This window comes from Cygnus atratus, chromosome 3 (assembly GCF_013377495.2).
Source record: "Cygnus atratus isolate AKBS03 ecotype Queensland, Australia chromosome 3, CAtr_DNAZoo_HiC_assembly, whole genome shotgun sequence".
In the NCBI taxonomy this organism is placed as follows: Eukaryota; Metazoa; Chordata; class Aves; order Anseriformes; family Anatidae; genus Cygnus; species Cygnus atratus.
This window is the reverse complement of record NC_066364.1, coordinates 48,955,585-48,969,320: the sequence shown is the minus strand read 5'-3', so window position 1 is coordinate 48,969,320 and position 13,736 is coordinate 48,955,585. Positions and strand designations below refer to the sequence as shown.

The following is a 13,736-nucleotide window of genomic DNA, read 5'->3' as shown; positions in this document are numbered from 1 at the left end:
ATGTATGTATTAAATTCTGTTCTGTGTTGAGATTTAACAAAGAAAAAAACATGTTAGTTCAGAACTTGCTTTCACATTTCCTTCTGTCAATTCTGAAATAATTACAATCTTCAGTAAAATAGAAAACTATTTTTATTTTATAAGTTACACAATCACACCTGTCAGCTATAATAAGGAGCCAATGCACATATAGTACTTAGTATGTCAGTGTTGAACTGAGGGGTTACTGATAAGGCACATGCAATTGCAAGACTGTCAACTATAAAAATAGCTTTCTTTTAGTTCAAAAAAAAAAAAACGGAGTCAAAGAAGCTCTTCAGAAAGGTATGTCCTGATCAGAAGAATAGAAGATTTTTATTAACTTCTGGGAAGTATGAATAGGAAGGAACTAGCTGGTTCTACATCTCCCCATCCCCCCCATACAATTCTCTGCTTTACAATTGCTGATGTAAAAAATACCAAAATTCAAATTGCTGACCAAACATCCAACTGTTCTGCAATAACTATATATACTCAAAAATGCACCTAAGAATATAAGCTTACAGATATCAGCTCCTTCACACACAAAAACACCACAAGCTGCTGCTTTCCATCCAAACTTCTGGTATTTTTGAATACTATAATATACAATCCATTTTCACAAATGAGAAAACAGTAAAGTGCAGACTGACACTGGCTAGAGCGTTAGTATATTGTCAATTTAGCTAACAGAGACACATAATAGAATATTTTTAAGCTTATGCTTTTAAGTGCAGTCTTCTTCTAATTTAAGCTTAACTGAAAAGTATGTCTGGAATATTTTTATGATTTACCAGTTCTAGAAAATAGACACTTATTTAATCAACTAGATAGGTTATCATCTTTTCACTGTTGTTTTACTTCTTGTTAGGTTATTACGTTCAGCCATCAAGCTTTGAAACTCTCCATTATAGGTCTTCTTTTTAAACTTTTTAACTACAAGTATTGAAACAACAAGTAATTGCCACTGCCAGAAGAATAATTTCAAAACTTTTCTTGAAAAACCTGTATTTGATGTTCTCCTTAGCCTAGTAATGGAAAAACAACTCTTCCAAAGCTAAATGAAGATCAGCTGGTGAATGTATTAAAATCTAATGGGTAACACAGTCTTTAAGATTACTAATTTATGTTTGACTTCTCAACAAAAAGCTTCCATAAACATTATGCCCTAAAAAATAATGCATCTAATACAGGCTTTGTACTTTTGAAGAGGATAAACAAATTTACAATAGCAGGCACAGACATTAATGATAACACAAGTTAATTGCTAACACAGCCTAACTGAATAGGTAATCCTTTTCAGCATTGCAATTTTAATAAGCAATGATGAAAATTAGCAATGCAAATTATGACTAAAATTTGATGCATGAAAAGGTGCAATAAAATGGAAAATATTTCTTCACGTGCATTAATAAAAATCAGAATATTTCACCCAATTGTAAGTTATTAATATTCAATATTAACTTAAATCATATTTTGTGTTTACATGCATTCATTGTTCATTTAAGCATCTTAAAAAGCTAAAAAAATGTATCTTAGGTCTTGTGTTGAAGTGTACTCAATACTCTGCATGCACAATTGCACCTATTATCCTGCCACTGTCTTCAACCTTGGAGTTAACAGTCAGCATAGGACCAATGTGACAAAATGGTAACAGTCATTTTTAGAATTAGTTTTGTTCTATTGTTTTTGACAATTCAGAGAACTTCATCAGGAAACAATTTAAAACTCCACAGATAAATCAGGGTGAAATTTAGTCAGATTGAACATTAATTTACAGTAATACCCACATGAGCAAGTACCATCATTCAAAAGGAGGAGATTTCTAAATGAAAGCGGTGGTCTGAGGTCTCAGGACCTCGGATCTGTACCAAAATGTGAGCTAAAGCATAGTAAGGGATGATGATCCAAAGTGCACTACTGCTTTGAACTACCACACTAACATAGATATATTTTATACGTAGTATTATGGACTACACCTGACCTGAGTCTCTTTCAAATGCCATAGGTTTTAAACATTGTTTTCCTTTCCTTATGTATGTTATTTTCCACTTTAAGCTGTGTGAAATGTGCAGTGTAACTGAAGACTCTTAAATGGAAATGAGAATAGCAAAGTTTTATAACCAGCTTTGCTAATGCTGGAGACCTTTTTCTCTTAATTTCTCTGTGTTTTACTTCTGATTGTTCTGTAATATTTACTGTTTATAAAAAAATTTTTTTTAAGGAAATGTGAACTTGAAGTTCATGGTTAGCTTTTTTGCCCACCACAATGATTGCTTACCTCTGTGATTTTTGTGTTATCTCCTGTATCAGTCACCTTTACTGGAGTAGAACGCTGAGAAACAGCTCCTTCATCTTCTTTGTCTGTCCCAGAATCATCTTCAGAACTACTTGACACTGCCTCCTCACTTGGGGGTGGCGGAGCACTAGCAGCAGTTTTGCGCTGCAGCACAGTTTCTTCTCTATTACTTTTGTTCCTATGAAAGGTAGTGTGTATTTATGAAATCAGAAAGATATTAATAGCAAGTACTTAAAATTCCTAATTTTGATTACTACCTTACTGGGGGAAAAGCGAAGTTCTATCCTCTGGAGCAACTTGTTGCTCACGTTTTGAATCCCCTAATTGTTTTGTTTTTCATCAATCTCTTCTTATTCCAGAGCATTTAAAGAGATCTCACTGGATTAAGACAGCTTTTCCGCACCAATTCCCTGGCTCTCTATTTAAATCTTTCCCCCATACTGTCATATTAATATATATATATACACACACACACAAAAATTCATTGAGACATTAACAAGTTTGATTTTATTCTGGGAAAAGGTTTTACTTGCTGATTAATATTATCCACTTTGCTAACTTTCTTATTCTCAGGCCCCAAATCTTAATCACAACGTCATTTTTTTCCTCTTCCTTCTCCATACCTCTTCCCCTCAATTTAGTTCCCCCTCAGCAATTCCTTATGGGGCATGTATTTCTGATGTTGAAAATTTTAGTCACTATAGAGATGCCTTATTGTAAGATGCAGCATCTATATTTTAGGAAACTAACACTGGGTTTAACTGTACAAGCTCTGAAAGGTATGCATTACTTAACCCATCAGAAACTGCACCCTTACATCCTCTGTGTCTTTTCCTACTGACTGAGTGTGCCCTTTCCTCTCAGAATCTGTCACAGGCTTTTAGGGACTCTGGAGGAAGAGGGATTGGAAGGCAGGTAGTGAATGTGTTTATACATAAATCAGTTCTGGAAACAGGGATTAACATCTCCTTGTTCAGGTGACCGTCTATACATACTCTAACATTGCAGGTGACTTACCCTAAAGGAAGACCCTAAAGAAAGACAGAAGCACACTAAGAGGCTTTCACAACAACATGCAGTTGGATGAAAATGCAAATGGTATTTCAGGTTGCAGCTCTAGTGTTCTCATCAGCAAAGGCATGGAAGTCTCCAGTGTCTCTTGAGCTTTAGTGGAGCACTGTATGACTGTCATATAGCTGTACCTTTGCAGTCAAACTCTTACAGTGAATTATCCCTGTAGTGAATTAGCTAAACTTTTGTATTTTAGTTATACAAATAAACAAGCGAAAGAGTCCTCCCAAAGGTTCTTGATCTGAGAGCACCCTTTGCCCCACCCCAAGGACATTAATACATGAGAAGAACTCTTAAAGCTGGAACAAATGTGTTAGGGGGGAAAAAACAATAGAGGTACGTTTAATTTCTGACTCGGCAGAGACTGACATCTCCTTAGATAGAAATTTACATAACGTTATGAAGACATACTCTATTCTCTTTAGAGAAAGTTAAGGAAGTTATCTTCCCTGCTTTCAAAATGAGGTGAAGGTCACAGGAAAAGAAGTTCTTAGGAAAGCTGAAGAATGAAGCAAGTAGCCAAACACTAGTAAGAGTGATATCCCCATCCCACCCCCAACACACACATGGCAGAAGGCCAACATCTAACTGTCCTAGGGGACCAGAACACTGACAGATGAAAACAGATTATCAAATTCTCCAGAAATGTCATAATAAATCAGAAGATGCTGAAAAAATGCAAGACAAAAAAAACACATCTAGCAGCCCTATAAAACAAAAAATAAAACTCCACTTATTCTGGAGAAACTCATTATGAAGAAGTTATCTAGACATGAGTAAGTCATTATTTTCCTTTTTCTACAGAGCTGGTCAAGAGCCAAGTACCAGAATCTACCAGAACGCCTCCAGTACGGTGGAGGAATCAGAGAGGTGGACATCGTACTGCAAAAGTCTGGCCTATGAAGAAACAAATATAATTCTGGTACCATGACCCAATAAGGACACTGAGGCACATGTGCCACATGTCAGGAAAAACAGACAACTCCACTGATAAATGTTATGAATTCACTGATGTCATTATTACCATACTACAAATAAGGTTGTTTGTGACCTAAGAAAAGTGATGATACCATCATGTTATTTATTTTTTTAAAATTGTGAAATAGCCTCTACAGGAAAAAAAAATTCTTAAATGAACCACTTTTTTTGCACTCAAATCCATTAGACCATTACTTCTCTTGAAACAGGTGTCTTGGAAAGATATCTGACAATGAACAGATTGAAAAAATTGGTGAGAAAAGAGAAGAAAAACTTGGATGTGGCAAAGCTAACAATTCAGTATTATAACACTCAGCTACAAACTCCTTTACTGAGAATGATAGATTGCTGTGTCAGGCAGAAATTTCGTAGCATTTCCCTAAATGGAAAAGTTGGGGAATATGAAATTGTAGTAATAGAAAGACCAGGGGTATAGAACTATATCCAAAACGTACAACCCTGAAAGTGCTGAGGAACTCATCTCACTGGCAGGATTCTGTTCTCAGAAGATCTCACTGCCTGCCTGGACTATGCTGGTGAAGTTTATACCCTGGAAAGGGCATTGCAGGACAAATGGCTAGACTTTTTTTCTGGAAGCTGCTTGAAAGACCTGTAGACTAGAAAGTTGCTAAGAAATAATAGGAATAACTTACTGTTGCATGCATTGTTGCATTTAGAAATAAAACCTCTTTCCCATCTAAAGGGCTAAATATCTGTAAGGTAAGGTGGAAGGCTGAAGCCACATTTTACGCCAGGACACTAGCCAATGCGTGGGAAGCCTTATGAGAAATACCCAGGTATCATGGCTCTGGTCCAGTTATCTATCTTGTAACAATCCCTCAAAGTCACAGTGGAGAGCCTGAAGCAAAGAGCTTGAGAAAGATATGAAATGGTTAAGTATTTCATGGTATATCTGGACAGAAGTTAGTCCAAAATATGACACTATACCAAAGGAGAAGAATAAAGCTTTTTTTCAAAAGCACGCAAACAGGCACAGTTCTTAGAAGAGGTAAATTGTATAGCTATCAAACAGTCTTTCTGCTTATTCCCAGGGAACATTACCTGTATGAAACCAGGTTCTGCTAGTGATAAGCATAGACTGCTCAACATTTATGGACAGTGAGTCTCTCAGGGTCAAGGCATGACAGATGTTATTTATGAGACAGTCAAATTTTATAGCTTGTAACAGAACGCAAAGTTTTCAGAAGAACTTACAACATTGTGACGGCACAGGTTTAGTCATTACTGATAAAAGGTTTCCTTAATATGAGGTATCTAAGAGAGAATGAAGTGGTTCCGGAAGAGTCCCCACAGCTCTTACGTGATATGGCAGATCAAACGCAATGATGGAATCAATGAAGTAACGATGCGAGACCAGAATGCAAAAGCAGCTACATGAAACATTCATTTGTCCCGGTAAGTGTTGTGGAACTGTTTTATATAATTTTGCATAAATGTTTTTCTGTAACATTTTTACCTTTTTGATCAAAAACTATGCTGAAATAGTCAGTTACTGCTGTACCAGGATATGTTCTATTTATACAAAATTTACTTGTAAGGCAACAATGATATACGGTCCATCTCCAACAAAGAATAAAAAGTTGACACCAGTACCAAGAGATGATCAAATTTTAACAACTTCTGTATCTTCATTCTAGAGAAAATTACCTTATGGGTTTCACTTAAATAGAAAAGATTAAACAATCTGAGTAAAGAATTCCCAGCATCAAATACAAATCATGAATTAGATATGATTTTCAAAGCATACATTTCTACAGTATACCATTAATGATTTTTTATTTCTCATGTCACAGAGAATATACTACACAAACACACAGTGTTTATATAATTTGCATTACAATTCCACTATTATTGAACCAGAACAAAATTTTCTATTTCTAACTTACCCCAGCACTGATTTTCCAGTTTCATCGGGTTTACGAACAGTAAATGGGCTTGGATCAATCCCCATATTCTTAGGCATAAAATCGCTGGCAAAAGAGAAAAGAAAACCTCACCATAAGCAAAATTGAACACACACACACACACACACACACACAAAAAATCTGGAAGAACTACTTCTAATATTTACCTTTGAATTCAAAAAACATATATATATGCATGAAAAGAACTTTGTCATTACAAGTTAAGGTCATGTGCATATAAAACCCTACATATTTAAAAAGTTTTCCATAGCATCATTTGGTCTCATGAAGCTGCTGCAAACATTACCACTTGCCATGGAGGCTAGAGCAATGGCATACTCCTGTACTGATGAAGCCCTGTGACTCATATACATTGTTTTCAAAATGCTGCCAACACTGAAATTGGGTCAAAAAGCTACGTGAAGCATAATCTGCCTGGAAATCATTAGCTAAAGCATGATTAAGATTATGCTTAGAATATCCATCTGGTTGCTGCCAACAAAAAAATTATCAAGCCAACTCTGAGAACCTGGTGAGCTAAAAAAAAATTTAAAAAATTGTAAAATGCAAGCAGAACAATTAAAAAACAATTGCTTTGAAGGTAGCCTCCATGATCTGATGAGTCCACAAAGAAAACCCATTTCTCAGACTACAAATGCCCTTATATTACACACTCCATAGTGAAAAATAATTGTAAATTTAAGTGCTATCTTAACACAATTTTTCAGCACTAATTTTCCATTTTAGTATTATGGCTTAGTTTCTAAGATGGCTAAATTTGAAGATTCAAAAAAAATCTAGCGTGTTATCTAGGTTTAAGCAAATGAATCAAATGCTTAATTAATTCACACCAAATCAATTTTCAGTTCAAGATTTACACTCCCAAACATCCCAAATATACCGTGTAGAATTAGTCATTGCCAAGCAGAAGGTCTCATCGAAACTGCTCAACTCATATGGCCGAAAAAACTCATTATGGATATCAATTTCCTCTTCGTACTTGTGGAATTTTTTCACTGTCAACTTGCGTCTGTTTTCAGCACATGTCACTGGGGAAAAGAAAAAAGATACTCTTTTACTAACAGTTATTGTCTCTGCAAAAATCTAGGTAAACAGTAGCCCATTTATGTATCCACCCTACCAGGCATTTTTCTACAGTCTTATTCCCTCTAAGACAAGAAAATATGATATGAAGGAAATGCAAAGCACATCTTTAATAAATACACATTATCAACCACCATAATTTGATTTCCCTTCATGATGACAGTTCCTAATAAGATATCCTCCACAGTATCCCAGAGAAATAAGACACTGTAGTGTCTACAGTAGAGAAAGAGCAAATACAGTTCATACCTTCATCAAAAGGAAGAGGTAAATGCTTCAGCACATCAGTGGTCCACCAGTAAGTATAGCTGTACAGGAAATACAGACAGAATTGATACAGAAGATCTCATCTTGCATCCAATCTAAGGATTTGCACTTAACAGTTACCTAACAATACAGTCTCATTGGTAAACATTTCCTTATAATCAAGTGGAAGTACAGAATTATGCTTGGATAGATGTTCTCAACAATAAGCTATCTGCTTATTACATGGAGATGTCATTTTGTTCAGATGAATTCATTTTGACATACAATAATGTCCAGAACCAGTAGGCAACAAAATGAATGTTGCATGTTTCATGTCTGAACTAGCACTCAGTTACATGGCTGATAGGAGCTAGCCTCAACAGAAGCCTCAGGAGACAGGAGAAAAAGACTAAAATTTAGGAACTGTCCTATCATGATGGGTTAATGGAACAAGCGGCCAACAGGGACCGTATGCACAGTTTAAACACTTCGACTCATCCCCAGACAAAAATCTAAATGCAGATATTTGCATCCACCACTAGTGATACAGAGCTTTACAACTTGTAGAATGAACAGAAATGCAAAACAACAAAATCCATAAAATGTATGTAGCAAAAAGCCTATACTATCCTTATTATTAAAATGAAAAAATATTTTTTTTAGACACAGTATTTACTTAATGAAATCATTCCACATTCCAAAGCAATCAGTCTAAAAATGACTTTACAGTTTTTAAACTTCAGCTCTATTATTTCTGTATATTACTGTGCAATTACAATAGGATGCAATTGAAGGAAAAAAAGTCTTCAAAATAGGCCAGACATAGCTGAAAGGAAGGTAAAAAATGATGGGCTTCCTGGCAAGCACAGCAGCAGACTAAGTGCACTAGACAAAAATATACACAAAGTTTATGCTCATAAAAATACCTAACACAATACCAACTTAATACATGCAGCCATCTAAACACACCTGTGTACAGTTTACTAAGACATTGCTAACTGTATTTCAGCAACACAGTGAAGCACTTCACACCGAAGGACAATTTCATACAAAATGAAACTTCTTTTTTCAGTACAGCAGGTAAATAACTTATTAAAGCAAATCCTTCAAAACACCAACGTCCAACACTTCTGGTAATCTCTTGTAGGTTTTTTTTGTTTGTTAAGTGTTTGTAAAAGTGTAAAAAAACAGTAGTTAATTAAAAGAACAAGTTTTCAACAAGTTGACCAAATTATTTGGTTAGCAGCATGCATTTTTAAAATTTATTAGAGCAACACTAAATGAAAAAACAGAACATCAAAATACCTTCGCCTGGTCTGGGACAGACCGAGGGTGTTCTTGTGATGCAAATAAAAATCAGTAGGTAGTTCCCAGAGATGAGGCTTCCCTTCCGTAGGCTTGAATACTCCCAGAAACAGATTGATAGAGTCTTGCCTGTCTGCATCTGTTAGACAAGAGGTACACTTAATGGCACGGCAGAGCTCAAGCCCATTCAGGCACAGCTGCTTATTTGTTAGATTTTCTCCTCATAGACCATACACGTATGTCCTAAGACTCCCACAGGGACCTCTGGACTTCAAACAACACAACGAAACTTCATTTAGACTTGAGTTTCTGCCACGCTGCAGTGCACATGGGGCTGATTCCAGCGCTGCCTCTTTCCTTGGCTTCTCTAACAAGGTTGAGGCAGAAGCTCCGCCTGCAGCCTTAGCAGAGGTTAAGATCTCATCCCGCAGCTTGATCTCCGACCTCTGCATGTACGTGCATGCACAAAACAAGTGCATGCATTTAGACTTGTTCTAGACAGCAAGTCTGATGAGGAGCGGCTGAGGGAGCTGGGGTTGTTATGAAGTCAGATATCAAACATTCAATAACAGAAGAGTAATTTCATGAAATTAAACAACAACCAATACAATGCACAAATTTCCCTCCACAGACAAAAATTATGAATTCTTTGGGTTTTTCTGAGCCAGAACAGTCAGTAAAATTATTATACTTTATAAACACCTTTTAAAAATTTGGTCTTTTGGACTGAAATTATCAAAAAATGAATTTCTATCACCTAAGCTTCATTTGCCTTATTAAATTAATTAGGCAAATACAAAATCCAGCAGTTACAGGCCACTGTAGATGAAACATGACAAAAAATGTTGTTCATCTACATCTTTGAAATCTCCCTCACTACCTGGCTGCAGATAGGATGAGTTATAACAGATACGAGGAAATACAGGAGTCGGGTGAGGGCTTGGGGATGGTGAACAGTGAGGGCAACAACTTTGCAAGCAGACGTAGAGAGGCAGAGGACGCTTACATGGAAAAGATCCTCAGGTATGGGGGAATATGTGGAAATTGAGCTCTACTTAAGCCCTGAGGAATTAGCATGTGGAAAGCTCTCATCTCCACTTCTGTTGGCACTTCAGCAATCATCAGACACAGAATAGTTAAGACTAGAGAGGCACTCTGACAGTGTTACTCCTTCAGGTCTCTCCGTGTTTCAGAAAGAGTATTATGAGAGATGAGTATCCCTTTAGCAACACACTGCATCAAAAAGACAAACTGTGAATTCTCAGTGTACCAAAAAGTAGGTAAAATAATCAACAGAATCCACAAACCAATGGTATGACACCAACATTTCAGTCAACACTTCTTCCCCCATGCAATGTATAGTATTTTTACAGGGAATTCAGACACACAAGTACCTGACAAATGAAGCGCTACATAGAAATCTGGTGGCAAGATTATAGAATAGTATGAAACTTTACAGCAATGTGCACATGTTGGGGTCAATATTTGGATATGGTATCTTCTGTATTAAGCAGCCACATGGTGAAGCGGGGCAGGGCACCAGGAAAAGTGAAAGAAAAGGGAAAACCCTTGATCTTTCTCCACATCCCCTCCCTACTTAGAGGGCCTTTCACCCAGAATCCGGCTTTTTCTTCCTTTTCTCTCCACTGCTCTTTCCAGATACTTTTATTGTCCCTTCAGAGCATGTTTGCAAAAAGATACTTATTTGACCTTCTTTCTTGCTGCTCACCTTTATTTTCTTAAGAGGATCAACTTACTAACTCTTCTACACGGTAACACTCAAAGCATACATAGGCCCTTACAGCTTTCAGAACATATTGTTTCTGCAAGACAGTGTCACAGTTTAACAAAGTGTATTGGGTTTACATGGCAAGAGATGCTGCAGGGGTGAGAGGAGACCAGCGGCAGCCCCATGTCAGAGCAGAGCCAGCTCCAGCTGGCTCCAAAAGGGCCCTCCTGCTGCTGGCCAGAGCCAAGCCAGTGAGTGATGCTGGTTGGGCCTCTGTGAGAGCAGATTTAAGAAAGGGAAAAAACCCTGCTGTGTGACAGCAGCTGGGAGAGTGAGGATTGAGAAGCAGACCTGCAGACCCCAAGGTCAGTGCAGCAGGAGGTGCTCCAGGCATGCAGCAGCAGTTCTCCTGCGGCCTGTGCAGAGGCCCCTGGTGGAGCAGGCTGTCCCCCTGCAGCCCGTGGGTCCCACATGGAGCAGATCTCCACGCTGCAGCCCCCCCGTGGAGGAGCCCTCAGCAGAGCAGGGGAAAAGAGTGACCATGACGGAGCAGTGGAGATGAAGTGTTAGGGACTGACCACAGTCCCCATTCCCCATTCCCTGCACCACCTATGGGAGGACATAGAAGAAAGTGGATTATGGGTGGAAGGCGTTTTTAGTTTGCTTTTAGTTCTCATTGCTCTCTATTGTTACAAATTGGCAATAAATTAATTTAATCTTCCCTACACTGAGTCTGTTTTGCCTGTGACAGTAATTGGTGAACCATCTCCTTGTCCTTATCTCAACCCATGAGCTTTTTCATAGTATTTTTCTCCCCCTGCTCTGTTGAGGAGAGGGAGCGAGAGAGCTGTGTGGTGCTTGGCTACCTACCAGTGTTAAGTCAGCACAGGAAGATACAAGCAGAGGATGACGAAGACCAGGACCTATGCAAGAAAGCTATGGAAAACTCAGTAAAAACATCTTTTTTAAAGAAAAACTTGTTAAGGACACTGACTAATAAAAAGAAAGGAAATGTCAAAAGCAGTAACATACATTCTTTCTTCCTGATAAATTATTTATTTAGTGGTTTAAAGAAAGTGCTTAACAAAATCCAAGAAAGCAGAGAAGTTCCCACCTTGAGCACAGAAACCGGAGGAACCCCAAAGACAAAATTAATTAACTGGTTAATAGGTTGAACCTGGTGTGATATGCAAACACTGAAGGCAGACATATGCCTTTGTTCATTTACCATTGTTTCACCTCCCACGAACAGAAGGTATTCTGAAATTGTTAACTAAATCAGAGTGAAACAACATAATTCAATTAACAAACTATGTCACTACTTATATGACAGATGCTAAAATTAAATAAAACAAAATGAAATTTGTTCTGTGAAAAACAGCTTGAATCTAAACCCACACCAACTGAATTAACCACCTGTATGAAAAGGTCTATGGCAGCAGTTCATTAAAGCTTTTTTACTTTTCTTCTGTACCAGACAAATGACTCTGCTGTTAAATGTTACTCTGCAAAAGGACACAAACTCTCTTTTGCATTAGTGTTTCAGCTGTACAGTTGTAACTATAAAGTAGAAATATGAGACATTCGTCAGAAAATGTCTTTCTACTGTTTTACTTTTCGACACCTAATTTGAATATAGGTAACATATATGCGTGAGACTTGGGAAGCAGACAGTTAACTCGAAAGGAGACAATCCTTCCCCTCTTTACAGTCTTACTTCAAGGGTTGGACAATTTTATGATATATTTTGACCAAAAATAATGAAAGCTTTTGTCTTTGACACACTAGCCAGAGAACACAGGATATTGAGCTTTTCAGATCAATTTTCTTATCTAGGTGGAAAATCTCTTTTCAAAAATAAATAAGAATGTGTCAATGCACTGCGGAGCGCAGACAAAAGAGCAAACAGGTTTTCTTACTTCATTGTTAGCACTGAATGTTATAATTATATACAAGCAAGTAGAAAGACTGCACCGATTTTTCAAAAGATACTGCAATGTACGTGTATACTAGCACATTTTAAGACCATTTGAGAAAACAGGAACTGAAGGGGGATGTTTAATTCAATTAGCCAAAAATAATCTACCGCTCTCAATCTGAGTTTGCAACTGCACTACATGACAAATTACTAAATCATGAGAGATTCAACACAATTGGGACTGTAACATCCCATGACTAAAAGGGTATAGTAATTAAGTTTATTTTCATGCAACACTAAAAGGTGGTTTACTATGTCCAGTCCTGTCTGTGGATAAACAGATTATTCCAGATTCCAGAAGCTTATTATGCATGTTGCAACTCCAGCATTTAAGTCTGTAATGTCACCTTACTTTCTAAAAGGCATAAAAGCTAGAAGAGTATTATTTGGAATACCATTTCCTAATTTTTCAATTGCAAATGAAAGAAAAATGTTAGAATTCAGATAATCAGAACACCTGCCAGAGATGGTTTTGAAGGAACATGTAATTCTTAGCTAGATGACATTCTTATTTTTGGTACAACTTATTTGTTTATAGCCAGGGTACTTCCAACAGCTGAATTCCCAAACTACACTGTACCATCTACTTTTTTCAAATGCTACATTTAAAAACATGCATGCTAAAAACAAGCATGGGAAAAAAAAAGGTCAGAATTTTTGCCTAAACCTGTAAGATTTTTTCAAGTTATCTTAAAATTCATTGTCCCATATTTTTATAAGAAAAACTTGGGTTTTCTTCTATGCTTCAGTTACTAAACTGATCTTGAGAATGTTTTTTAATTCTGCACTCTTCTACTATATAGGAAACATATTACAAATTTATAGATACAAAAAAACCTATAGGAAAGATAAGCCACAAAAGAACTAGGGTCTAGCTGCACTTGAAGTTATCTATCTTTCTAACTTGAAGTTATCTTATCTAAGTCTAAGTCTTATCTACTGCATCAGTATCTCTGGGCAAATCACTTTACCATTACATGTCTTACTTTTCCTCATCTGTACAACTTAATTACAAGTGATTATCCTAAGAGCTTTGGGGTCAACAGAGGAAAACATCTTCTTAAAAAGTGAAAATTACTTTTA

General features: G+C 36.9%; 1 protein-coding gene across 3 annotated transcripts in view; it reads right to left on the bottom strand.

Annotated features, from left to right (window-relative positions):
• The window catches only part of FIG4 (FIG4 phosphoinositide 5-phosphatase), a 92,030-nt gene that overhangs the window by 43,613 nt on the left and 34,681 nt on the right, over positions 1–13,736 (bottom strand). For all 3 annotated transcript variants that reach the window (XM_035564834.2, XM_035564835.1, XM_050709848.1), the window contains exons 16-20: positions 8,947–9,085; positions 7,645–7,703; positions 7,193–7,340; positions 6,274–6,357; positions 2,300–2,495 (exon numbers count right to left, since the gene is read on the bottom strand). In XM_035564834.2, the coding sequence (XP_035420727.1) occupies positions 2,300–2,495; positions 6,274–6,357; positions 7,193–7,340; positions 7,645–7,703; positions 8,947–9,085 (626 nt within the window). The remainder of the gene's footprint in view (positions 1–2,299; positions 2,496–6,273; positions 6,358–7,192; positions 7,341–7,644; positions 7,704–8,946; positions 9,086–13,736) is intronic.